Genomic DNA, 26,799 nt, shown 5'->3' with positions numbered 1-26,799 from the left:
TTTAATGCTCCCCCCAGAGTTAAGAACAAAAGAAAAAACACTCCATGAAAATAAACCATTAAAACAAGGGAGAAAGGTTTTGTGACCATAATCTAAAGAAGGGAAAGACTGCAGGTCTCTGGCGCTGTAAATCATATGTTTTGCATGCAAAACACCCCAGGTTCAGTCTGTAGCATTTCCAGATAAAGCTGGGAAAGGTTTCTCTTTGGTCAGTGCAGTAGGTGTTATTGAGCTTCATGGACCAGTGGCCTAACTTAAATAAGGCAGCTTGCAATGTACTGTACTTCAAGATATGTCAGTGTAAGAATGAAGAAGTATTATGAAATGGACTCTCTTACTCACAAACTGAAGTCCAGACGTCCCCAGTCTGGTGTGACCTTAATGGTTTGGACTACAAATCCCATCACCCTCAGCCAACATGCTCAAGGGTGATGGGAAAAAAATGGAGAAATCCAGGCGTGAGAAATTTGGAAGAAGCCTACTGTCCTTTCAGAATCCCACAGCTCTGCTACATTCCTTGGTCTCATATGGACCTCGGTACTCTGACTAGAAGTGGCTTTTCAGACCCTCATTAGAGATCTTTCTCTCTACTCATTTCTGGAGATGTCAATGATTGAACCTGGGAACATCTTCATGCAGAACTTGTGCATTACTACTGAACCATTACCCTTGTCAGCTTTATTCTTCTTTCCCCAATGCTTAGTTTAAACAGTTGGAAACAGATCTTGCGATGATAGGTAAATTAGCCAGCCAGAGCAGTTTATCTTTTGTTTGGTTACCTTTCCACTGAAGACAAACAAATAGAAAATCAAATGGTTGACTGTTGTTTACCAGAGTTTACACTTTGAAATGGTCTTTTTGCTGTTATACATGTGTGTCATGATAGGATCTAATTTTATCTTATAGAAAAGCAGAAGATGGAAAATACTGAGTAATCAGCCATGGTGTGAATTGTAGTTCTTCAGCATGGGCCATCAAATGAGGAAATGTGTCTTATGATTTGTTGGTTTGTGATGAAACTCAACCTCTCAGCATTCAATTTTTATATTGAATTTCCTAGTTAAGTGTGGCTTTGATAATTTCTCTTTTCTGTCCTAGTGTGTTGCTGTTGATTGTTGCGATTCTTGCATCTTACTCCGTATTCCTGTTGCTTACTATGTGCATTCATACGGGTAAGTGAAGGCAGAGTACAGCTCTAAGGTGTTGAATCACATTGTCCTTAAGAATGGGCACACATGAAATACACTATGACCTCTATATCCAAGGGAAGAGAATTTGTTCCTGGGCTAAATATGAAATATGAAAACTCAGATAATAGAAATGAATGACTTCAGGCAGAAGTTGACCATAGAGTTGCACTGGAGAGCCTAGATTCTAACGAATCTCAAGAAAGAACATTTCCAATAGTTTTGTAGAAGAACATATCAAAATTACGAACTGAACAAAAATGCTAGTTATACACAGTTATAATTTGATAGGGAGAGTTTTCTCTCTGTCCCACCATCATCACAGATATATATTTTGGGAACATGAGAGAGGGCCTTCTCATAGGCTGCCCCCAGGCTCTGAAACTCCCTTCCCAGAAAGGTTAGACTGGCACTCTCCTCAGTCCCTATCTACAAACAGGTGAAAACCTTTCTGTTGTGACAGGCTTTTGAAGACTGATTGTTTTGGCTGGACTGCTTTGTAAATTGTGTTGGATTTCCTATTTGTTATTTTTGTGCTGTTCTGTTTTTTATGGTTTTATGTTTTAAACTGGCTTCAGCTTATATATATATATATATATATATATATATATATATATACACAGTTTAGTCGCTTTTTAACTTTTGTATTTTGTGAATTGTTCACTATATTTTTTAATCTGTTGGGAGCCATCTTGCGTTCTGAATTGAGAAGAAGGTAGGATGGTGATGATGATGATGATGATGATGATGATGATGATGATGATGATGATGATTTGACAGAGAGAATGCAATATCTTCAGTAGTGAGGGAGCTCAGGTCACGAAGCTTGAACCCTGGAGGTGATTCTAGTTTTCTGAGGATTTCCCAGACTGCTGTGGTTCTTTCTTATGATGCAGTGTGGTTTGTTTTTTTTCATTCTAAAAGACTGAAATACTGTACCTCTCATATGCTTTAGTTACTGGCCATAAAAAATTTAAGCTGAAATGTGCTGGCATTTTTGACCCCACCTTACTAACCTTGATGCACCACTGGTGTGTGCCCCCCGATGACTTTTGTGAAATTGAATTCAGCTTTCAGATTGCAAGAGATTTCCAAGCCTTGTTTTCTACGCTGTAATGTGCAGTGAGGGGAAGATCTTTAGTTGACTGCAGTATAACCTTCTTTCTCCTCTTGATCCCAAGAGCTTCTTTGTTAGCCCTGCCTTAAATGCAGCACTGTCTTTTAAATAAGCAGACTGTAAATGTCTGCAATAAGTAAATAAAACAAGCAAACCCTAAGGCTGGAACAAGAAATTTTCTGATCATGGCAGTTGTATTTGCTGGTGGAAGAGGTGCTTGAAATATCGTCCTTTTGCTTTCTGCTGTGCAGACCTTCATCTCCTGCTGCTGTTGATGCCTGGAAAAATAGGTATGGGAGGGCATTTATGTTTATGGCAATAGTGACAGAATTGTGACTACTCAGTGTTAGTGAATATGGAGCAGTTACAAATCTATAACTCTACGTTATGTATATGCAACATGCCAGCTGTTCTTTCATAGAACCATAGAGTTATGAGGCACCACAAGGGCCATCCAGCCTCTGTTTAAAAATAAACTCTGCCACTTTCTGAGGCAGTGTCTTCCATTGTCGAACAGCTCTTAGCATCAGGATGTTCTTCCCAATGTTTAAGTGGAATCTCTTTTCCTGTAGTTTGAATTTGTATGAGTGCTTTGAGAATTTGTGAATTATAAACCAGGCTAGACATTTTTTTTTAAAAAATTAAAACTAGTCCTGGAATTTTTTCATGCACCAGTCAAGATTTTTACAGTTCTGTAATGTGGCCAAGCACATGTTCCAGGATTATGCATATGCTGTGTGAAAATAGCAGTGCCATAAATTTGCCAGGAGAATTCAAGTTAATTTAAAGGCAGGATTTGACATAGTTTGGAAGTGGGCTGATCACTTCATCAGATGCTCAGTGTGTCTGCAGAATGAGTCAAGCTTTGAAGATTAGCTCTGTCAGTTTGAAGGAGAAGCTGAGTGAGCAGACTTTTCATTGGCTGGATGTCTCTGAGATCATGAAGTCCTCACCTTCTTTCTTAATCCTTCATTTAAAGATTATATAGTCATACATAAGGTTGACAAAAAACCTGAAATGTGGAGGGGTATTCCTTGTACAAGTGAGTACATGTTGAGTTTGTCTTGTGAAGGCCAGGGCTGTCTTGTGTTGGTTATTACCTATAAAGCCCTACATGGCTTGGGCCCGAGTTACTTGAGGGACCGCATCTCCCCATATAATCCACCCCGCACACTCAGAACAACCGGGAAGAACTTGTTGGAAATTTCACCTTCTAAATATGTTATTACTTCCCAGATGGCCTTCTCAGTAGCGGCCCCACAAATCTGGAATAGTCTTCCCGACGAGCTCTGTCTTATCACCCCCCTGGAAACATTTAAAAAGAGGCTTAAAACCTTCCTCTTCTGTCAAGCCTTCCCCCCTGGAAAATGAAGTAATGTACTCTGATCCCATTGACTCTCTACCTCACCCTATTGATTGATTGAATGATTGTTTTTAGATTGTATATTGCAGGGGTAGGCAATCTTTTTGAGCCGGGGGCCGGGTTGCTGTCCCTCAGACAACTGGGGGGCCGAAGCCAAAAGATAAATAATTAAATATTTTTTTAAAAAAATTAAATATATAAATAAACCAGGACAAATGTAGGACAAAATTTTCAAATGGAAGACACTTTTTTAAAAAAAAATGGAGGACACGTGAAAAAATTTGCTGATTTTTTAAAAAAACGTTAATATAAATGCATGTTTCTGAGGCTTCTATAAACAATTGCCCCCCAAAGCCCCGGCGGCAATCGGCAGCAGGACCAGGCTGGGGCCGGTCCCAAGGCCTTGCCAGGCCGCATCTGGCCCGCGGGCCGCAGGTTGCCTACCCCTGGTATATTGTATTTAGTGCTCTTGGTTTTATCTATTTTATGATGTGTTTTGTAATTGGTTTTAAACTCTATGTAAACCGCTTTGATCTTTTTGGAAAAGCAATATATAAATAAAATTTATTATTATTATTATTATTATTATTATTATTATTATTATTATTATCACTAGGATTGGCATCACCCGGTGTGGTAACTCATGGTGTCACCCCTCCGATTTACCTCCTCCCATACCATATCATACAGAACCCTTAGTAAAGTTTTTTGTACTAGTGTTTCTCATAAATCGTAATTCCCTTATATCATTGGTAATGCAGTCAGCCCCCAGTATCCACGGATTTTTTTATCCACAGATTGAAGCATCCACAGCTTGCTAGTATTTTTAAAATATATACATTCCAAAAAGCAAACTTTAATTTTTCCATTTTATATAAGGGACACAATTGTACTATGCCATTGTATTTAATGGGACTTGAGCATCCATAGATTTTGGTATCCACGGAGGGTCCTGGAACCAAACTCCAGCAGATACCAAGAGCCCACTATAGCTGTGACATAAAAAACTAGCACAATTTGGATTATACCTTTAAATTAAACACACACATACACACAGTCTAAATGTATTTACGTGTACGTTATTTCATGTGGTTAAAGTGAAACTTTGGTAAGATAGGATGTTTTAAAAGAAAATTAAAACAGAAAATTTAAACATTATTTTTTAAACACCCTAAGGACTCTCCTTTCTCCACTCCCTGAACCTCACCCCACTTCACCACCTCTTCCATTGTGCTCTCCAGTGTTTTAAACGGACACTGGTGAATGCCACAACCAGTTTCTGCCAAAAAGCAGATGTTCGGGGAGCAGTAGTGTCACCCCCTCTTAAGGTGTCACCTGGTGCAGCTTGTACCCCATAGTGATGCCCTTGGATTTGACCTGTGGAATGAAACTACACCAATACTCTGTGCCTTCCCTTGTTGTCTAAACTCTCCTTATCTTGAATTTTCCCTTCCAATATTGTCATCATTTGCTTATGGCTGCTTTTTCATTCTATAATTGCTTATTAATTGCCCATGCTGGTGTTGGGATTCTGGGATATAGTCAACAAAGTAGCTTTTCCAAATTCATTCTGATTTTGTAGCTAGCTTCCACTTTAATCTACTATCTGTGATAGTAGAAAGTTCTTGCATAGTACTGTATTAAAAATAAGTTTTTTTTAAGTTCAGTGCAACATTCTTCCAAGTAAGCAAATTTAGAAGGGGCCTGTTAAAGTCAGGAACTATGTCCTATGTTGAATTTATACAAAGGGAACCTTGTAGTACCTTTGAGGCTAACTAAGAAAATAAGTTTGTAGCATAAGCTTTTGTAGACCTAGGGTGCACCTATACTGAAGAAATAAAGCAGTTTGACACCATTTTACCTGCCATGGCTCTATCCAACAGAATCCCAGGGTTTGTAGTTTTGTGAAGCACCTACACTCTTTGGCAGAGACAGCTAAAGACCTTGTAAAGCTACACATCCCAGGATTCTATAGGATGGCGCTACAGCACTTAAAGTGGTGTAAAACTGCATTATTTCTAGTGTACACCCCTAGTCTACTTCATCAGAGGCTCAGTGAAAACTTAAGCTACAAACTACAAACTTCAGGGGCTATACATTACTGGCTGGATTAGGGCTGCGGCAACCTTGCGTCCCTGATCAGTCCTCTGGAGAGCACAAAAAGGAGCCGCAAAAAAGTGGCTCCTTTTTGCACCCTCCAAGGGGCGCCATAGCCACGGTGGCATGGCTTTATGACATCCCTTCAGTACTGCATCATATGGATGCTGCACTGGAGGGGTGTCTTGATGGCACATGCAGTGTGGACTGGCACACGCCAAAATGGGGGAGGGGTTAGGGCATGCAGTGTATGGACGCTGCATCCTAACTCCGACCACAGGCCGATACCAAAGTGCTACAAGAGTCCTTTATATACTGATACCAATTAACACAACTATGCCTTTGAACACACTCTACCCTTTCTTTATGCTGGGGATCCGTTCCAGCCCCCCCCCCCCCCCTGCATAAAGGGAATTCCACCTATGCTCAAGCCCCATTTAAAAGAATGGGGCTCATGCACGCAGCGGCGCGTGCGCAACAAGGGCACGTGCCCCATTATACCTTATGGGACGCATCATCCCTTCTCCCAGTGCAGCTTTCAGCGTATGCTGAAAGCCACATAAGGCACACCCACGTATGATGCAGGTGCACTGTATATTGAATTTAGCAATCCTGTTATCACAAATCCCTCTGTTCCTTTCCAGTTCTGGCTTTTTATTGGCATCCATGGTGACCCTAACATAGGGGTGAGAATTATGTTGCTCTCCAGTTGCTGTTCAACTACAACTCCTAGCATCCTTCAGCATTGGCTATGTTGGCTAGGGCTGGTGAGAATTGCAATTTAGCAACATCATTTTATTGAATCATTTCCTGTATTGCTATGTATTTTATATGTATTATCCTACTAGAGAGGCAGGCTAGCTCCAACAGGCCTCCCTGGAAGAAGATTAACCATCCATTAAGAAGCCAAGCCCTCCCTCCAGTCCATCTCCCCTGATCCAGGCCTCGGAGGTAGAGAAGAACTGCTGGCCCTCATCCCCTTCCCCACCACTACTCCCTTCTCCTTTTGTGTCGTGTCTTTTTAGATTGTAAGCCTGAGGGCAGGGAACCGTCCAATTAAAAAATATTGTATGTACAACACTGTGTAAATTTACAGCGCTTTATAAATAAAAGATGATGATGATGATGATGATAATAATAAATAAATAAATAAATAAATAAATAATAAAATTTTTATTTTTATACTGCCCTTCCAAAGATCAGGGCGGTTAACAACATAATAAAACACAACATGTACATTAAACATCAATAGTTAAAAACAAATACACAAACCAGAATAAAACCCCCGTTAGCCAGTCCTCTTTGCCACAGAAGAGGAAGGGAGGCCCACTGGACTTTAGTCGGGGAATGCACACTGAAATAGAAAGGTTTTGAGATCCTTTCTAAATTGGGCCAGGGAGGTGGCCGAGCGGAGCTCTATGGGCAGCGTGTTCCAAAGGGCCGGGGCGGCGATGGAAAATGTCTTCCTCACAGTGGAGGTCAACCTAGCCCCTGGACAGCTTTGTATTTCTCACCCCACCCTAAAGCATGATGTGGATGGGTGTCTTCTTACTTCTTCACTTTTCTTTTCTGACTCCATCAGAGATATGAGAGAAAGAGGAACTCTGGGTCAGCATTATCTTAGTTTCTTAGTTATTGTTTTATTGCAACACACACATGCTCTTTGCCCTTATGAGTTTGGCAATTCCAGTATAGTTTGGCCTGATTCAGTCCTGGGCTTGTCATATCCTTTTCGTAATGGCTAGGATTCAACATTAAGGAGACAGAATGTAATTTGATGCTGGTGGAGTTAGGTAGCAGTTGCACAACACTGCCTCATTTGTGAATTGTGGTGTTACACAACTGAATTCAAACTGCAGATGTGCATACACATCTGCATGCACAATGCAAATGGGCATCCATGTGCTATGAGCAACCATGACAACTCTGCTTCCACACCTTAAATTTAATATAGTTGAAGAAAAATGTCAATATGCATTTCTGTAGGGAAACCTGTGCATAGGGATATAGGATTCTAGCCAACATCTTTCTGTCTTCCTGTTTCTATTTCATGGCTTTCATGTTGTATGAATATTTTTCTTTTCTCTTTCTTTTTGTTTTCTGTAGATATCTTTGGTCAATCAGTTCACTCTTTCCTGAGTCTTCTCAAAGGCTGCTGCTCTTGCCTTCTTTTTGTACTTGGCCTTCGCACTTAAATAGTCAAAGAGGTATGATCTGGTTGTTGCTTTTTATCCTCTTAGTTATATTTTGTTTAGTTAGGTGATAGCCGTTCCATAAAAATGTATGAGGCACCTTATTAAAAAAAGTCACCAGTTAAAAAGTACAAGTCACCAGTTAAAATGTCTGTTTTTAACTTTTGTATGATTTTTAATCAATTTTATGGTGTTTTAATGCAATATTTAATTGGTTTTAAAACTTTTTATAAAAGTTTTTAGTTTGTTGTTCTGGAAGCTGCCTTGGGTCCCATCCTGGGTGAAAGGTAGTATATAAATAAAGTAAGTAAATAGCAATTAAAAAAAAAACCCACAAGAATAGCAGTCAGTTAAAGTGGCAGTAAAATAATCATATTAAAGTTAGACAGAAAGATGCCCAGTGGGTCAATTTCTGAAAAACAATTTCAAAAGTAAAGCCGTCTTTACCTGAAGGCAGTCAATGGCAAGTGATGGATACTTGTGGCAGTCCCTTAGTAGAACAACCTTCTAGTAGGAGGATTTTCTGCAAGAATATGCAACCCAATGTACTACTAAAGTTGACTCTTTTTGTACACATACCAGGGAGTATTGTCCACTGAATACCACTGGACTTCAGCTGGAATCAACATGTACAAGACTGTTTTGCTTGTTAGGTTACATTTGTTGTTGTTTGCTGCCTCCGAGTTGATCCTGACTGATGGAAGCAGTTATTGCCCCAGATTTTAAGAGTCCAGCAAAACTTACATGGGGTAACATCCTGAAGCTACTTGGGTACTGCTTAGTTATTGGTTACATTTCTGAATATTTATTTATTTATTGCATTTACATGCTACCTATCTCCAGTTGTGGGGCCTAAGGTGGCTCACAAACAATAAAACAAAATGTAACAGTAGAATAAAACCAAATTAAAATATTGCCATTTTTAAAAACATACATTAAACAATGTAAAATCATTAAAAAACATACAAACATTAAAACTAAAGTACCTAACCAACCTTATAGGATTACTACCTGTGAGCAATTAGTCATTAAAAGCATACAGTACTTGAACAAGAGAGTCTTTACCTACCAGCGAAAGGAGACCAGGTAGCAGGCCAGCCTGGCCTCTTGTGGCAGGGAATTCTACAAGATGGGAGTAGCCCCTGAGAAGGCTCTCTGCTGAGCATGTGATGATGGTGAGATTGAGAGAAAGCCCTCCCTTGAGGATTTTAAGACTCTGGCAGATTTGTATTTAATCCATCATAAAGGTTACTGTAAGGAGCAGTAGCTGTTCAGTAAATTTCAAAAGAAAATCAGCATGTGCATTATAGATTATAGCAAAGCCTTTGACTGCATAGATCATGAAAGGCTATGGAACGCCCGTAAAGACATGGGGGTCCCCACACATCCATATGGGTGCCGCCATTTTGACGTAAGCAGCATGCAGTGTCCACACATCACTGTGCATTGTTTACATAACGAATGCGCCATTGGTAAAATAGTAAAAGGTGTCAACATTGATAGGAACTGGGATTGTAGACAGTAAATTTAGAAGATTAAAAATAGAGAGGGCGGCAATGAAAGAACCAGAAAAGATCCTAAAATGCAAAGATATACAACTGAGCACAACAGTTAGAAACATACAAGCCATTGTATTCCCTATTACCATGTATGGATGTGAGAGCTGGACAATTAAGAAACAAGATAGGAAGAAAGTCCATTCATAATGTGTAGTCGAAGGCTTTCATGGGTGGCATCCATAGTTTTTGTGGTTTTTTGGGCTATGTGGCCATGTTCTAGAATAGTTAAAACCATGTTCTGGAACAGTTAAAACTCTTCTAGAACATGGCCACACAGCCCGAAAAACCCACAAAAAAACCATTCAAAATGTGTTGCTGGAGAAGAGTGCTGAGGGAGGATGCATGCTTGATGAATGGCCTCTATTAGGGAGGTCACAGATAGGAGTTTGCAGGAATTAAAAGCAGTCGTGGACAGGGGCTTTTGGAGATGTTTCATGGGCTGAGATTGATGCAAGGGCAGTTAACAACAACAACAACAAAGCTGTTCAGTAGTGAATGTCTGAGAAATCTCTGGCTATGTGCCTGTACCTAGATGCATAACAATGTTGGCCATGTTCTAGAAGAGTTTTAACTGTAGGGTCTTCTGGAGGTCTTGGAAGCTGATGTTATTTTTGAGCACATAGTGAGGTGCTCCTCAAACATCCCTTGTTGTCTGCTGGCCACTGTGTGTCTGTTGTGTGTGCAAGAAGAAGGTGAATGTTATGCAGGGGAGTGGGAGACATTTTATAGCCCTGCCATGGTGAAATTTCACAATGTCTCCCGATGCAGCATCTTCGCCCATGTTGTAATATCTTGCCCCAGTTTTATTTCATATAATAAATAAATTGTAGTTAGCTGGTGGTACAGATTATACACAAAATTATTGGGGAAATTATATACTTGTCAGAAATTTTAGGGAAATTATATGGATTTTCTTCAGAGAAAGTTGACTTGTACAAACCAGAGGTTTGGAGAAAAACATTGCAGTCGAAATAAATGCAATGACAGCATATTTTACTTATGATTCTTATATACCTTTTGCTTGAGTATCATAAGAAATGATTATATGGTTCTTGCAGGAAATATTTTCACAGCAGCCAAAAGTGGAGATTAGTCAGGTTTTTTTTCCTTTAAGGAAGAAAGTAATAAAATATGTATATTGCCTCTATGGTTTTAAAAGTTCGGTTAATTTTTGTGTCTATCTTCATTTAACTTTTAAATAAAGATGGGCAATAAAAACAAAAATGATTTTCATATTAAATAATTAATAATTAATATGAAATAATGATATTGATTTGGATATCAACAAATACAAAACATTCAGTATAATTAGATTTTTGTATAATTGGACTGACGATTCAGGGTTGCTTTGCATATATTGAAAAAATCAAAAATTTGAGGTTGAGTATACTTGCTTATAAATGCAAAATGAGATATCTTGGAAATGGGACCCAAGTCTATACATGAAATTCATTTATATTTTGTTATACGTTTTACACATAGCCTGAAGGTACTGGTATACACAATGTTTTTAATAATTTTGTGCACGAAACAAAGTTTATGTACCTTGAACCATCAGAAAGCAAAAGTGTCACTATCTCAGCCACCCATTTTGGAGTATTTCAGATCTCAAAATTCCAGATAAACACACTGCAAATACTCAACCTGTATGTTGATATATATAGTGACTGTATGCCCCTTTTCATTTTTAAATCCCAAAGCATTCACTATAAAAATATTGATAGATGTTTATAATATTGAGTAGACCTGTTTATTTGTACTTAGAATATTTGTTGGAATCAAGCATGATGTTTATGTTAAGTGAGCAACCAGCATGACCTTCCCATCCCCAGATATCGGGCAGCAACTGCTATGGTTGATGGAAATATGGTCTGTTCCCCTGTTGATCGAGAAGCAGCTGGCTGCCATTTCAACCCCTTCCCATGAGCAATATCCTTTGCAACAGGCAGAATCAGGATCCCTGTCACAATTCACCCTCATGTTGGAGAAGTCACTTGCACAAAGGGAGAGTGGGAACTATAGCCAGTTGATTCCCAAGCAACAAGGGAATGGGCCCATGTTGATTGCAGTGGCTGCTTCCGGGTAAATAGAGAATGGGGGATTTTCATGGTCACTGTAGCTCCTATACTAGGGGCTACATTTTTGTGTGTATGTAGCTTCAGGTTGCCTGTTGAGCTATGGTAACCCATGGATTTCATAGGGTTTTCTTAGGCAAGGAATACTCAAGAGGTAGTTTTGCAAATGTATTCCTATGAAATACATCTGGTATTCATTGGTGGTATCCCAACCAAGTACTAACCAGGGCTGACCTTGCTTAGCTTCCAAGCTCAGACAAGATCTGGTCCCTTTAAGATATTTGTAAGAATGGGCTGGGGTGTTACATTGTTTTAAATTTTTGTAAACATTTTTACCTTTTTAACTATATTTTATTCTTATAACTTATGATTTCTTTTAATATTCTAATAATTTAATTTTGTTTTAGTGTACCTTTTTTGAATGATTTTAACTGTACTGTTTTTTAATAATATAAGCCACCTTGAGTCCCAGTTTTGGGGAAAGTGCGGGATATAAATTATTTATTTATTTAATATTTAGACTCAGAGGCACCATAAATATATAATAGTCATAAGTGAATAACTCCAGGTTATGCATTCGAAATTATGATGCAGGATTTTGGCCACTATTTCAGATATTTATTTGCATTTATGACATTGCATTTATGACATTGCTAACTCAGGCATCAGATTTAATAAAATAAATAATAATAAAGTTTTTATTTATATCCCGCTCCTTCCTCTGATCAGGGCGGCTTACAACAAGGTTAAAAACATTAATACATAAAGCATTAAAATACAAGAAATACATTAAAATACAAATACATCAGCCCTCCATTCAAACAATAAAAATAACAGGCAAAAAAGCCCCATAGCCCAACCTCTTGGCCACGGAAGAGGAGGGAGGCCCACAGGATTTATACAGTGAAGATTTCTATTTCAGAAATATTTGTGTCTCTTTATATAAAATACTAAATATAATAAAATGCATTAATAATACGAACACATATATAATTTGACTTTTCTCCCTTTTGATAGCTGTCACTTCTTACGAAGATCTTGGTCTCTTTGCATTTGGCTCAGTTGGAAAGGTATTTACCAAATTCATTTATTTTGCAGAATCCTCTTGTTCTTCTTATTCTGTAGTCAAGATTATACTCCAGTAAATATGCTGGACCAAAAAATAGTAAGAAAGCAGGAAGCAGTTTCTAAATTAGTAAAACATGGGCTAAGCTCCACAGGGATCCAGAATCTGTATGAAGCTCTGTGTTTTTCCCCTTCTTAGGCTGCACTTTGACACTACTTTAGCTGCCATGGCTCAATACTATGGAATCTTGGGATGTGTAGTTAGTTGTGGCACAGAAAAGGCTAAATATTTCACAAAACAATCCCAGAATTCCATAGCGTTGAGCCATGACACATAAAGCAGTGTCAAACTGAATTATTTCTGCAGTGTGTTTTGGACCTTAGTCAATTGGTCAGTGCCAAGTACATTTCCTGGTATAACTATACTGAGTTCAGGATTAAAGGTCAAGTTCAAAATCTGTCACCAACTGGAGGACTATATCTAGCATACATGCAGATTTGAACTGTATTGTGATGAGTATGAAGATCATCTAGCTATAGCAATAGTTTGTCTGGTGGTAGTTGTATATTTTATAAATCACTTGGGGTTGCCATCATATGTTTTATAAGGCCAGCATCTTGTCAGTGACATATGCAGGTGTAAATTGTGCTATGCATGAAGAGTGCATTTTGTGGGCAGTGTATAATGGTTGTAGTCAGTTGATGGTGTGTGAAACTGATGTTCTGCATTTGAAGCCATTGTACATGGTAGATGCAAATCAGAATTCACTGGTAACAGTCATGTGTATTCGCCACACATAGAGCTGTGTTGCTATTCATTAGTTGTGTTGTTCAGTGGAAATGTAATCCACTGGTGCATGTTTATACTACACTGAAGCAGTAAGTGTTATGTTGTAAAAACAACACAATGCCATAATTTTAAACTATATGTTTTAAGAAGAACTGCTGGTTTTAATTACCTTTTTTCCTACCATGTCATCTGGATAGTCGTTATTTTCCATTTTAACATGAGCTTAATCTTTTCTTCTACTTTTTGTTAAAGAACTGGTTTGAATGAAATTTCTGTTTTTCTTAACTGTTTTTCTTTACTATTTTGCTAGGTTCTTGTGGCCAGTACAATCATTATACAGAATATGGGAGGTAAGAAGTGTTAAGTAACAATAACTGATAATACTGACTCTCCTTCAGAGATAATGTACAGAGTGCTGTGTTGAGAACAAATGTGTGTTATTAGTATGAAACAGTTGATGGTAGGGGAAAAGTGACAGTAATTTGATTTATTCATGGTTGATGGCATTTTCTACTTGGATGTGTTGGACATCAGTGTAATGTTATTGTTCTTAACCTCTTAGCAATACCCTGTGATAGATTATGATCTGTTTACCTGCTTTTGGAAAATTGCTTCTTTGTGATTTTTCCTTTGTTTACAAAATGAGAACAGATCATACTCTTTTCCTACTTTTCTCTGTGACTGCAATTCATCATGGTATGACATAGTATCATAATTCGGCATGTGGACCCCTGCTAGGCTGAACCATGTACCACTGCACCAGACTTACCATACAGACTCAGACACTCTGCCCTCCAGTACAGCCATTTGTGTGCCACATCGGGAATGGGAAAGACTAGAGAGGCTTTTGTTTATGTCCATGTAATGTGGTACTAAATTATTAAAGCAGCACTGAGATCAGCTGGGGTCCTTCAGAGGACTCATCACTGACGTAAGCACTTTGCATCTGGCCACATGGAAGTAGCCAGATGCTTCTCAGATCCTGTCTGCTCCCCACAAGGCACAGAATGGCCACACCAGGGGAGTGGGCTTCTGAGGCTGTATGGTAAGTTGTGGCGTGGGGGGGGAGTACTGCAGAGGAAGGAAGGGAAGATCAGCCTCCTCAGTACTTCAGAAAAAGACATGCACAGGTCTAAGAAAAATTTATGCATGTGAAACCTATACATGCTAAAAGAATGGCAGCCTGTAATTGTTGTCCCCAGACCCAGTCACTTGAAGAGGAGAAGGAGGAGGTGGAATTGTCTGCTTTTGTCCTACCTTCTGCAGAATGCTCTGCAGCTATCCATGATGAGACTATGTGTGAAAGGGCCCTAAGAGTCCTAGTAGACCACAGGTGAACATGAGTCAACAGTGTGATGTGGCAGCTAAAAAGGCCAATGCTATTTTAGGCTGCATCAATAGAAGTATAGTGTCTAAATCAAGGGAAGTAATAGTGCCATTTTATTCTACCTTGGTTACAGTTAAGAGGTGATATGATAGCCCTGTTTAAGTATTTAAAGGGGTGTCACATTGAGGATGGAGCAAGCTTGTTTTCTGCAGCGTCAGAGACTAGAACATGGAACAATGAATGCAAGCTATAGGAAAGGAGATTCCACCTTAACATTAGGAGGAACCTCCTGACAGTAAGAACTATTCGACAATGGAACACACTCCCTCAGAGTGTAGTTGAGTCACCTTCTTTGGAGGTCTTTAGCAGAGGCTGGATGGCCATCTGTCTGGGATGATTTGATTGTGAGTTTCTCATGGCAGGGGGTTGGACTGGATGTCCTTGTGGTCTCTTCCAACTCTATGGCCGGTTACAAACTGGCATTTGGGACGTCCGGAGGACGTCCTATTTTAAAAAAGGGGCGTCTCTTCTAGACGCCCCTGGGCCTAATACGGACTCCGTCTGTACAAGATGGCGCCGGCCCTTCTACATGGCCGGCGCCATCTTTGCGTATCGGACGCTGAGAGTCCGTACGCGTTGCGTCCTTTGTGACGTAGCAAGTGCACCCCTGGCGCCTCGCTACGTCACAAACGCGACTCCAAAAGAAGCTCCATTTTGGAGCTTCTTTTTCGGTCCGCAGGGGAGCCGCGCCGTGTGGAGGCTCCGGCTCCCCCGCAGACTAAACGGCGGCGGCGGCAGACCGCCGCAAAGCGGCGGTTTGTATCCCGCCAATGATTCTATGAAAAAGTTGGCACCTGCAAGAAAGAGCAGCAACAGAGATTGTCTGAGCAAGAAACTCAAGTTGGATTCCTTGCTCCCAAGTAAGATGGTTTTCATCCTTCCACATGAAGTGAAACCATCCTTGCAAATCAGCCAGGTGGAATAGGGCATTTTTTTTAAGCAGCAGAATTTTTGGAGACCACCCAGTCAGCAAATAAATCCGCTGTTCCACATTCTGTTTGCTCAATGAGTACATGTAACATAATGGGGACAGCAAGTTCCATTTTAAAACATGGAACATTGATTAATGTCCCCACCTGCAATTGGGGGTGAAAAGAGCCAGCTGTTCCTGTTATACATCCTGAGGGAACAAGCTGGCACAATTGCATCTGTAGACACTTCATGGTCATCATTTGAAATTTCTTATCCATTTCCTCATGTTTTGTGTAAAGAAGAGTCTTAATATATAAGTGGAAACACTGAAACCAAGATACCAAAGTTGTGGCGTGGCATAATTCCTCCATGATTATATATATTCCAAGGTATGCTGCCAGTTATTGCTCTCCTTATATTTAGGACTAGACCACTCACTTTCATAATTCAATTTCGTGCCCTTCTTTGTAGAACAAGCTGTGTTTTAAAGTTGTAACAAATGCTTGGTGTTCACTCCAGACAGGAGTGTGAACATGTTAATCCTAAAGACTAAAGATTATTTATTTGTACCAGTTTGAGGTGACGTTACAGAGCAAGAAATGAACTTTTTAATTTCCTTTCCTATTTGACTGGACCTCTAAATAAACATCATTAAACAAGCTGAGGATAAGTGGTGAAGGATCAGACAGACCTAGGACCCTCGTACAAGAGTGTGCCGGCAAAAGGAAATTTGAGTCTCATTTCCTCCCCCTCCTCTCTACAGTTCATAACCTATGTGTGTCACTTTTAATAAAATTCTCCTAAGCAGCCCTAGAGGCCTGGACTAATGCACACAGAGTATTATCAAACTACTTTTTCCATCCTCTGCGATAATCCTGGCTGTCACATTTCAGAGACATATCTGCCCAAATTCTCATTTTTATTTAATTCAAAAGCCTGCTTTCATGATTGAACAATATTATTTCAAGAGTTTAAACAGCAGTGATCATTTGGAAACTTCCAGGTCAGTTTGGTATGCAGTGTCTTTGGTTCACCATTTTCCCATGAAAGAACACTTTTCTTTTGCAAAGTGTATGTATTTTTTTAAAAAAACTTTTGAATGTTTTATGTCATTTTATACTGTTTTTAGCTAGATGATTTAAATTCTTTTTAAAATGTTATTGTAACTTTTTAAAAAACAATTTTATCTATGAGCTGCCTTGGGTCCCTTTCTGGGAGAAAGGTGTCATGGTAATGAAATAAATAATAAATAGCTCTCTCCCTCCCACCTCCAGTAATAGAACTAAGCTATTCTGCATCACTGCAAGAAGAAAGAGCATAAGAAGAGCCATGTTGGATTTACTTGAAAGCCTGTCTGAAAGCACACAGAAAGGCCACCAGCAGGATGTGAGTGCAACTGCACACTCCATTTTGCTGTCCCTAGCAATTGATATATAAAGAAATACTGTCTCTGATGCTGATGACATATAATCGTACTTACTAGAAGCCCCATCCAACATGAATTTATACAATCCTCTTTTAAAGCCACCCATGTTGGCAGCAATGATTACATTTTGTGGCAGTGGATTGTGGATGACCCTTGGTTCCAGGATTATGAGAAAGGTGCTTCACATCTCCTTTCTCTACATCATGCATAATTGTATGTACTTTGTCATGTCTCTCTATTCTTTTCCCAGATGTCCTTTCAGGACTGGCTGATCCCCAGGACGTACTAGGGTTAGGAAAGGTGTCCATTCCGGATGCCCTAACCCTAGTACGTCCTGGGGATGTACAAAATGGCGGCGCCATATACACATGGGTGCTGCCATGGGGACGTCACCACCGCGGCACCTACAAACGGGGCGCTCTTTTCGCGGCGCCGGAAGGAGCTCCATTTCGGAGCTCCTTCCAGGATTTGCGTCGCTGGCGCAGCCTCTACACAGCTGTGCCAGCGATGCAAATGAGAAAGGGGCTAAGCGGCCCCTTTCTCAGTGTCCCCGCTGCCGTCGGATATCCTTGGGGCATGAAGCCCCAAGGACACCCCTTTCCAGGCCTTGGGGAAGCGGCCTTTTGCCGCTTCCCTGTGGCCTGGAAAGCGGCGGATCGGGGCCTCAGAGGCTGCTGCTGTGGCAGCTGAGGCCCCAATCCGGTGGGGAAAGGGCCGGATACAGGCCGCCCCTTTGGGTGGTCTGTAACGTGCCGTAGGCAGTTTTATTTTGGGTGGAATTTGCTCTTTTTTGCAGCAGTGGCTACACATTGGGTCAGCATTTTTGTTAAGCTATCTGTCACAGCCCCAGGTTTTCTTCCTTGGTCAGTCGCTGCCTGCTTATATCCCATCAATGTGTATAGCCCAGTATGAATCAATTTACACCGGTTTACACTGAATTTCATTTGTCATTGTATTGCTTTGTCTTTTGGCTACTTTTGGAGCTTTCTGCTGTGTAATTTTGTTCTCATCACTTGAAATAATTCCATGTTACTAGCAAACTTTGCCACCTCACTGCTTAGCCCTTGCACTAGACTGTTTTATGAGAAAGTTAAAAAGCACCAGTCCCAATACAAATCCTGAATTGACCCTACTTCTCACAGTCTCTCTATTGTAAGTACTGACCATTTATACTTACTCTTTGATTCCTGTCCTTCAGCCTGTTTTTGTTCCAAGAAGGACTTCTCTTATCGCATGTCTGCTAAATTTATTGAGCAGACTTTGGTGTGGGATCTTATCAAAGGTATTTTGGAAGTCTTAAGTAGATAATGTCTACCAGACCATTCCTCTCAATGTGTTTATTGACACTTCAGAGAACATGAAAAAAACAAAGGTGGTTTGGATTACGGGTTATGTGTGCTTATTTCCTTGTGAAAAGTCCTTGTCACAGGGGGAATATGTCACCAAACAAGTGTCCTTGCTGCTGTTTCCACCCCATCTGCTGGTCACTTGGTGTAGAGCTGCATCCAGTATATTTTCCAGGAAAGAGCTGAAGCTGGATGTTCGTATCTTTCCCCTTGAGAAGAATGTGACAGTAATAACAAAGAAACAATATTGCACAGTAGTGAGAATCCTTCTTTTCAGTAAGGAAATGATCTTTAAATCTCTTGTACTAAGTTTATGATGAATTTTGTTGACAAGTCTGTACCTGGTGTGTTCTTAATTTCTTTTGAAAGACAGTGAATATATATTGTACAGGTTCAGTCTTCCTTATCAAGAATTCCAAAACCTGAAATATTCCAAAAACCAACACATTTTCATGGGTGGCTGGGATAGTAACATTTTTGCTTTCTGAAGGTTCAGTGTCCACCAATTTTTTTTCATGCACAAAACTATTAAAATATTGTATAAAAGTATCTTCAGCCTATGTGTTTAAAGTACATATGAAACTTAAATGAATTTGTGTTTAGACTTGGGTCCCATCTCCAAGATATCTCATTGTGTACGTATATTCAAATACAGGTATTCTGAAATCCAAAAAAAATCCAAATTCCCCCAGGAAGACATTCCTGATAAATAGAAGGGGGCGGAGGGACTCCCATTTATCACAACTTCTGGTCCCAAGTATTTCAGACAAGGGAGATTGAACCTGTATATATTTCCCTCCTAAACATAGAATTCTGTAGCTCTTGTATTGCAGTCCGGACAGTAGCTCTTGTATTTTGCTTAAATATCCAATCTTCTAATTTTATTTTGCTAATTCAACATATTAACCCTAGATTTTTGTGAGTGCAAAGACAATCTTTTATTGTGTGAAGGAGGGGCATGGTGCTTTTCATCTACCTCCTTTGAAGCAATACATCAATACAAGAATCTTGGTGTGTGTGTGTATGTGTACTGTGTTTCTGTAACATGGAATGTGCTTATAGTACTCCCCCCCTTTTTTTTCATATTTCTTTCTTCCTCCTTTGTCATTAATGTAATGCAAATTCCTTTTGGAGGACACAGGTAGACCTATAGATCTACAACCTTTGTGCGCTTTTTATTTTTTGAAATTTCATGCAGGATGAAAATAAGAAAGTGATCCCCATAGAGTGATGCCAAGCTTTACAATCCATATACCCGCCAAGGTCCTATATGTTTTTGTTGTGGTTGTGTGCCTTCTGACTTTTGGTGACCCTAAGGTAAACCTATCATGGGTTTTCTTAGCAAGATCTGTTCACAGGAGGTTTGCCATTGCCTTTCCCTGAGACTGAGAGTGTGTGACATGCCCAAGGTCACCCAGTGGGTTTTATGGCCAAGTTGGGATTCAAACTCTGGTCTCCAGAGTTGTAGTCCAACAGCCAAACCACAATGCCATGCTGCATAAATATACCTCAGTGTGGTTATGCTGGAAATCACAGCTGTGCAACTAGGTGTGCAACACAATGGCTCATTCGCTTTCCACCCACCAAAGTGAGAATAATTAGATTCATTAAGGGCCACTTAACTACTTCTGCAGCTGTTTTTACACTAGGATAGTGCCTCAGCAGAATTTTTGCCTTTATCTTTAAGAGCTATTTAGAAGATAGGCTTCAGTTGTTGCAAAGAATGGCATGGGACAATGTCCGCATAGATCAGCAATTCTTTGGAATTATGTTATGAAAACAAGGAAGGTATTTTTTTTTCTGTGCTCTGTTTAAAAATGGCTAATCCAGGGAATTATAAAGGCAAATGCTGTGAAGAAAGCCAGAGATATGGCCCCTTCTGTACATACTTTGCAAACACTTGTGAAATAAACAGACACCTACATTGGAAGCAAACCTGGTCATTTCTTGCCACCGGGTATGCATGTCTTGGTAAAGATCTGCCTACATTAATCTTTTAAGTGACTTCTGTATTTGCCACAAGTGTGGGTTGTTTACAAAGAGATTTAGAGTAATTGGGGCACTCACCCCTTCAGCAGCTTATGTTTAGCCTGAAAGCTAATTATTCTTATTGTTTTAAAGTAAGCATTTCCAGCCCCACTTTAATTGAAGACAGTTTTCCCGTTGCCAATGGACATTGATTTATTTTTATCTATTTAATTAATTTATATCTTTCTCCCAGTACAGCAGTTATGTTCACTGATGTTTTTAAGAACTCCTAGGAAATAATCCAGGATATTACTAATTTTAATTTATTTATTGAAAAGTATTTATATCCCAATGAATATAAAAAGATCTTGGGGAGCATACAATAAAAACATTTTCATTGTTTTAACAATTGAGTATTTAAAACAGTGAGGATAGTTGAAACAGTTCCAAAATATATTAAACCATATATCTGTTTTAAAACTGAAAACAATTTAAAATAATGTATACGTTCAACTTGGGGCCCGGTTGAAGCCATAATCAGCACTAGAAGAGAAGGGTTTAGTGCTGGGTGACCAGATGTCATAACTGCAAAGGCGACAAGACACCATAAAATGTAGGGCATTCAAGAAAAAATGGGCATTAGCACTGATATAAATGTAAATCAATGCTTCTTAGTCATGCTAAAAATGGAGGACATTTTGAATTCCTCCTGGACAGAGGGTTGAAATGACTAAGTAATGCTATTATGAGCTGTAAATTTGTTAATGTGGATGCCCATTCTTCCTTTTTAAGTTCCTTTAAAATTCCCTCTTGTTCCAAAAATGGTTGCTCCTAACTGTATACACTATTCAAACTTTGGGGATTTCTTTTTAAAGTAAGTAAAGATCCTGATATGGATAGTGCTAACTATATTCTAAAGCAGGGACAGTCAACGTGAGGCCCTCCTGCTGTTGTTGAACAGCAACTTCTGCTTCGTGGTCTCTGCGAAGCACACAAATGGGTTATTCTGCGCCTGCACAGCATTTCCAGATCCTACTGGAATCGCTAGGGAAGACTTTTTGGTGGTAGCTCCACCCACGGGGCCGACAGTCAGGGTCGGAATCCGGTCTGAGCCGTGTCCTTTTGTCTGAGTGGTGGGATGAGTCCTTGGACTTGTCCCGAGATTTATGCTTCCTCTTCTCTGGTCTGGAGTCCGAGGATTTTTTCGCCTTAGGCGAGGATGGGCAGCCAGCCGCATCTTGGTCCAAGGACCTCCGCTTGCCCGCTGATTAGGGAGGTTCTGGAGAGCATTTGCCCTTGGCAGCAGTAGCCTTATCAGGGACCCTCGAAGGAGACAAAGGGGTAGTGCCCTCGGTTGCAGTAGCCTTGGCAGGGACCCCTGGAGCCATAGATGGGAGCTTGCCCTTAGCGGCTGAAGTCTTGGCAGAGGCTCTAGAGGTGGAAAGCGGCTTCAGGATTTGTGCATAGAGCATGGACCTGAGCCGCATCTTTCTGTTCTTCCTGGCCTGAGGGGTGAAGGCCATGCAGTGCGGACAGGAGGCAGGGACGTGACCTTCTCCGAGGCAGAGGAGTCACAAGGAGTGTCTGTCTTGAGCCGGGATGTTTGTCCCACATTCGGTGCACTTTTTAAAAGAGTGCGCGGACATGGCTGAAAAAGGGCCAGAGGACGAAAGAATTGTCAGAAGTCCAAGTTGTTACCGTTAATCAGAGTCCAAAACAAGTCCAAATCACAGTCCAAGAGTAGTCAGAGACAAGCAAAGTCAGCAACGCAGTAAAAGAAAGCGAAAGCTAAGAAAGGAGCGATTCGTGAGCGAGGTTCCTAAGCTGCTCATGCGGCGGACAAAAGGAACTGAGAAAGGGCAGGAAGACCTCCTGCCTATAGACCTCCGGACTTCACTAAGGTTAGTTGCCATTTGTCAAATCACAACACTCACACTATTTCTGGTTTAATTGTTGTTTATTGCCAAGACACTCCCTCCTCCACAATGGGAGAAGCTTGTCAGTCTAACCCCTTTGTGTGCTTCACGGAGACCACGAAGAAGAAGGACAGGTTGCTTACCTGTAACTGTAGTTCTTCGAGTGGTCATCTGCAAATCCACACAAATCCCGACCATCCTCCCCTCTGTTGTGTCCTTCTCTCTTCCTTGTCTGCTCTTACGGCGGACCATTTTTGGAACTGAGAAAGGACGGGAAGACCTCCTGCCTATATAGAGGGTGGGCGGAGCTACTGCCAAAAAGTCTTCCCTAGCGATTCCAGTAGGATCTGGAAATGCTGCGCAGATGCAGAATAACCCATTTGTGTGGATTCGCAGATGACCACTCAAAGAACTACAGTTACAGGTAAGCAACCTGTCTTTCTAGCATCAAGGACTTGAGTTCCAGCAAGGGCTGATTCTGCACAGCAGAAATAATGCAGTTTGACACTGCTTTAACTGCCATGGCTCCATCATATAGAATCCTCGGATTTGTCACTCGTTGTGGCACCTGAGCACTCTGATAGAGAAGGCTAAATATCTCACGATAGTACAAATCCCAGAATTCCATAGCATTGAGCCATGGCAACTAAAGTGGTGTCAAACTGCATTATTTCTGCAGGGCAGATGAAGCCAAGGTCTACAAGGCCACAAGTTGCCCATCCTGCTCTAGGGAATTGTGAGCAAATTTCAACTAGTGGTAATACAATTTCCAGCATATATTTTAGGGGTAGGGGTAGGGGGTCAACAACATCTGTTGCATCATATACCACCAATAAAGCTTATCTTATAACAGTTTCATTTGTCAGTATTCAGTAGTGAACCAAATTTTGGAGAGACTGGGAACTACAGACCATGCCAGAACAGCTGCTCTAGAGGCCTTTCCTCCCAGAAGGGAGGAACAGGTTCTCTACAACTGGGTTGAGGAACCTGGCCTTCTGGGATTTTCCAGGCGGCCCCTCCTCCTGCCCCATGACACCAGTGTTAGGTAGATTCCCAGATTTTATACCTTCCCACACCCAGCATGTTATAGTGGTTTGAGCTTTGGACTATGACTCTGGAGAGCAGGGTTTGAATCTCTGTTTGGCCATGAAAACTCACTGAGTAACCATGGGCAAGCCATACTCTCTCAGTGTCAGAGGATGGCAATAGCAAAACAGAGTGACCAGGCATCTTCCTTTTCCAGGACATGCCCTACTTTTCAACCTTCTGTCCAGCAGGAATTCCAAAATTTGGGAATTCTATTTGGGCAAGACTAAGAAGCATGAATTTACATTTATATTAAGTGTTTTAAAAGCTTTTATTTGATCATGTCTGACATTTTTTCGTGAATGCCTTACATTTTGTGGTGCCTTATCCTCCTTTGCCGCTAGGACATCCATTTGCCCTGATGTCAAACCCGCTCTGAAGAAACATGCCAAGAACACCCTGTGATTGGGTTACCATAGGGTTGCGATAAGCCAGAAATGACTTCAACTGTGCTGAAATTGAAGTTGTTCCATGAGCTGAAAGAGGTTTCCCATAATTGTTCCAGTAGGCTGAGAGTACCTATCCAAGAGCCAATGCAGTAGTTTCTGGATAGTTCTCCAAGTGTACTAAGGCATTTTTTTATTTATTTTATTTATTTTTATATTTATTTATTTATTTATTTATTTTGCTGGAGATGAAAGTCAAGATGGCATCCCTCAGTGAATTGGATTGCCAGTTGAATTTGACTTTAAGAGTTCTCGTCAGGCAGGGTCTTCCTGTACACCAGTGAGCAACAAATTAGTTTGGGGTGTGCAAGACAGGCTATGTGACATAGGCAACTCTGTCCTCCCAGAAGGAATAATGGTGAGGGAGCTCAGAAGGAATGTCTGGAATGAACCGCCTCTGCTGCCTATCAGCATCTGATGACTGAAGCAGTTGCTTGGGTCCTCTCTTATGGAAGCTTAGAGCAGATTCTGTCCTCTGTGTGATCTGTGAGTCAGGAAAAGCCCGTATGCCTGATCTTCATGCTTCTCTATTGGTAAATCAATAGCAGTAGCAGCTTCATTTATATACTGCTTCATACCGCACTAGGCAGTCAACAACTGTAGGCTAATTGCCCCCAACAAGCTGGGTACTCACTTGGAGGGATGCAACAGTAAGAGTAGAATTGATTTACTTCATAGAGTTGTTATGAGGATGGCCACAGGGAAAGCAAATTACTTTGTAAATTACAAGCGTGATGTAAAATTCACACTGTAAATGATAATTAGTAGGAACAATAGATTTTAAAAACCTCTTTCTCATCCTTAGCCCAAATAAACCTTTGTAAAGTGCTGTGTTTGGCTTGCTCCATAAAGCCCTGCAAAGATGCATGTCCTTAATAACAGTGTCATGAACTGAACTGGTTGGCTAAGAACAACTAGCCAGAGGGAATGAGGTTCATTCTTTCCAACCACCGGATGTTTTTAAGGGTGTCCTGCCAACCCTTCAGCAAGCCCATGAACTCTCTGACAACTCCCTGAGCTCATGAACACACATTCTCCTTTTGTCACCAAACTGGTTTTGGCATGGATGGCTTGTCTGTGGACCGAGTGGTTGGGAAAAGTTGGAGCCAAGGGTGAGTGATCGTGAACCTCTATAAACAAAACCCACCTTGTGTGTTAGCACTGGTATAACAGCCTGTCAAGGGATGTATCTTCTACTACTACTAAAATACATGTTGACTACTTTCTTTCTCTGCTAGGAGTGAATAGCTTCTTCAGGTGCATGTCCTCAGGACTTATAGCTTGGAAAATGTACTTTGGGGAACTACAACTGCCAGAATCTTCCAACCGGCATGACAGATATCCTTGAACCTTATACTTCTTTGTCTGCAAAATGAGTGGGAACTTCTTCTGACTCTTTCCTAGCATACATTATTCCACAGTCAACCAAGGCAGTTTATGTTACAAAATCTAGGCCTGAAATCAGATTGAAATTACTGTATATATTCAGTTATAAGTCTAGAAATTTTAGTCAAAAAATTGACCCCCAAAAAACTGAGTTGACTTATCTGCAAGTCAGTCTAAGGCCTGTTACAGACTGCCAAAATAAAGCTGCTTGGAGTCTCTTTGGAGGTATGCTATTTAAATGATGCATGGGTCCTAAGAGTCCGGAGGTCGTGCCAAAGCCACACTCCGTTCCTAAGCATTGGAGTGCAGCTTTGGTACAGCTTCCGGATTCTTAGGATGCATGCATCATATAAACAGCATACCTCCAAATAGACCCGAAGCAGCTTTATTTTGGCAGTCTGTAACAGGCCTAAGTACTATACTTTAACTCTTATATAAAGGGAGCCATCCCTTGGTGAAAGACAAAAATGTAATCTGTCCTGAGAGCACTGCCCCCCCCCCCCGGCCTCACTCTCTCATCCAGCCTTTAGTAGGAGTATAAACAGTTATGTCTGCTGGAATTTTGTTAAGTTCTTTGGCATCATTTTTACTTTGCTTCATCTTATAGATCTTTTGTCACAGGCCCCTAAATTTTACCCTCGACTTATACATGAGGTCAATTTATAGTCAATTATATATGGTAATCTAGAAAATCATTTAGTCCATGGGAGTTGGACTTGATTAGCAAACATTTGCTCAAGCACCTTGTACAGGAAGAGTTTTGTTACCAAGTGACCTTGATTTATTTTCCTCTTCTTGCCATTAGGTTCATCAGAGGGTGCTAGTTATGATGGCTATGTATTGCCTGCAGTATCCAAGATAGTAAGCCTCTGTATATCAGTAGCTGGGAAATGGAGGTGCTGCTCATTCATATCTTATGGGAGGTTTCCCATAAGCAACTGGTTCTGCAGAAAGTTGGACTGGGTAGACCTTTTGTTTAATCCAGTATGACTCTTTTTATGTTCTTAAGAGAATGGGTTCCTAGCCTGTGTGATTTGTCTTATCTGCTGGTGTCATTTGAAGATACTGAATCTCTAGAGCAGTGGTTCCCAAACTTGTTCTTCCAGGAGTTTAGAACTTTAACTCCCAGTAGCCCCAGTCATCTTGGTCAATATTCAGGAATTATGGGAGTTGAAGTCTAAAACATCTGGTTCTTGTTCAGGTCTGACTGCATGATTTCATTAATGCATTAAATAAGTGAGCAAGTTGCTGGAAGGCTGTCTGAATCTCAGTAGAGATATATTGTTGGGTATCTGTGGTTTTGTCAAGTTTCAGGCTACATGATGGGAACTGTACATCTACACAAAAACATTTTAGTATTCTAAATAGTAAATGAGAAGGCAGACATTCTGGCTTTAAGCCAATTGAGAAAGAAAAAGATTGACAAATCTGATTGACAAGTCTAATTGATACCACATTGGACACAGAGATTGGTTGGTTCC

General features: G+C 40.5%; 1 protein-coding gene across 4 annotated transcripts in view; it reads left to right on the top strand.

Moving 5' to 3' along the window:
- The window catches only part of SLC38A6 (solute carrier family 38 member 6), a 77,895-nt gene that overhangs the window by 4,800 nt on the left and 46,296 nt on the right, over positions 1-26,799 (top strand). For 2 of the 4 annotated variants that reach the window (XM_042453043.1, XM_042452792.1), the window contains exons 3-5: positions 7,871-7,971; positions 12,608-12,660; positions 13,756-13,795. In XM_042453043.1, coding sequence (XP_042308977.1) covers positions 7,871-7,971; positions 12,608-12,660; positions 13,756-13,795 — 194 coding nt within the window. Of the gene's footprint in view, positions 1-1,098; positions 1,173-7,870; positions 7,972-12,607; positions 12,661-13,755; positions 13,796-26,799 lie in introns of all 4 variants that reach the window. The other 2 variants (XM_042452870.1, XM_042452952.1) reach the window with 2 other exon arrangements.

Source organism: Sceloporus undulatus, chromosome 1, assembly GCF_019175285.1.
Source record: "Sceloporus undulatus isolate JIND9_A2432 ecotype Alabama chromosome 1, SceUnd_v1.1, whole genome shotgun sequence".
Lineage (NCBI taxonomy): Eukaryota > Metazoa > Chordata > Lepidosauria > Squamata > Phrynosomatidae > Sceloporus > Sceloporus undulatus.
This window is presented reverse-complemented; position numbering and strand designations above follow the sequence as displayed.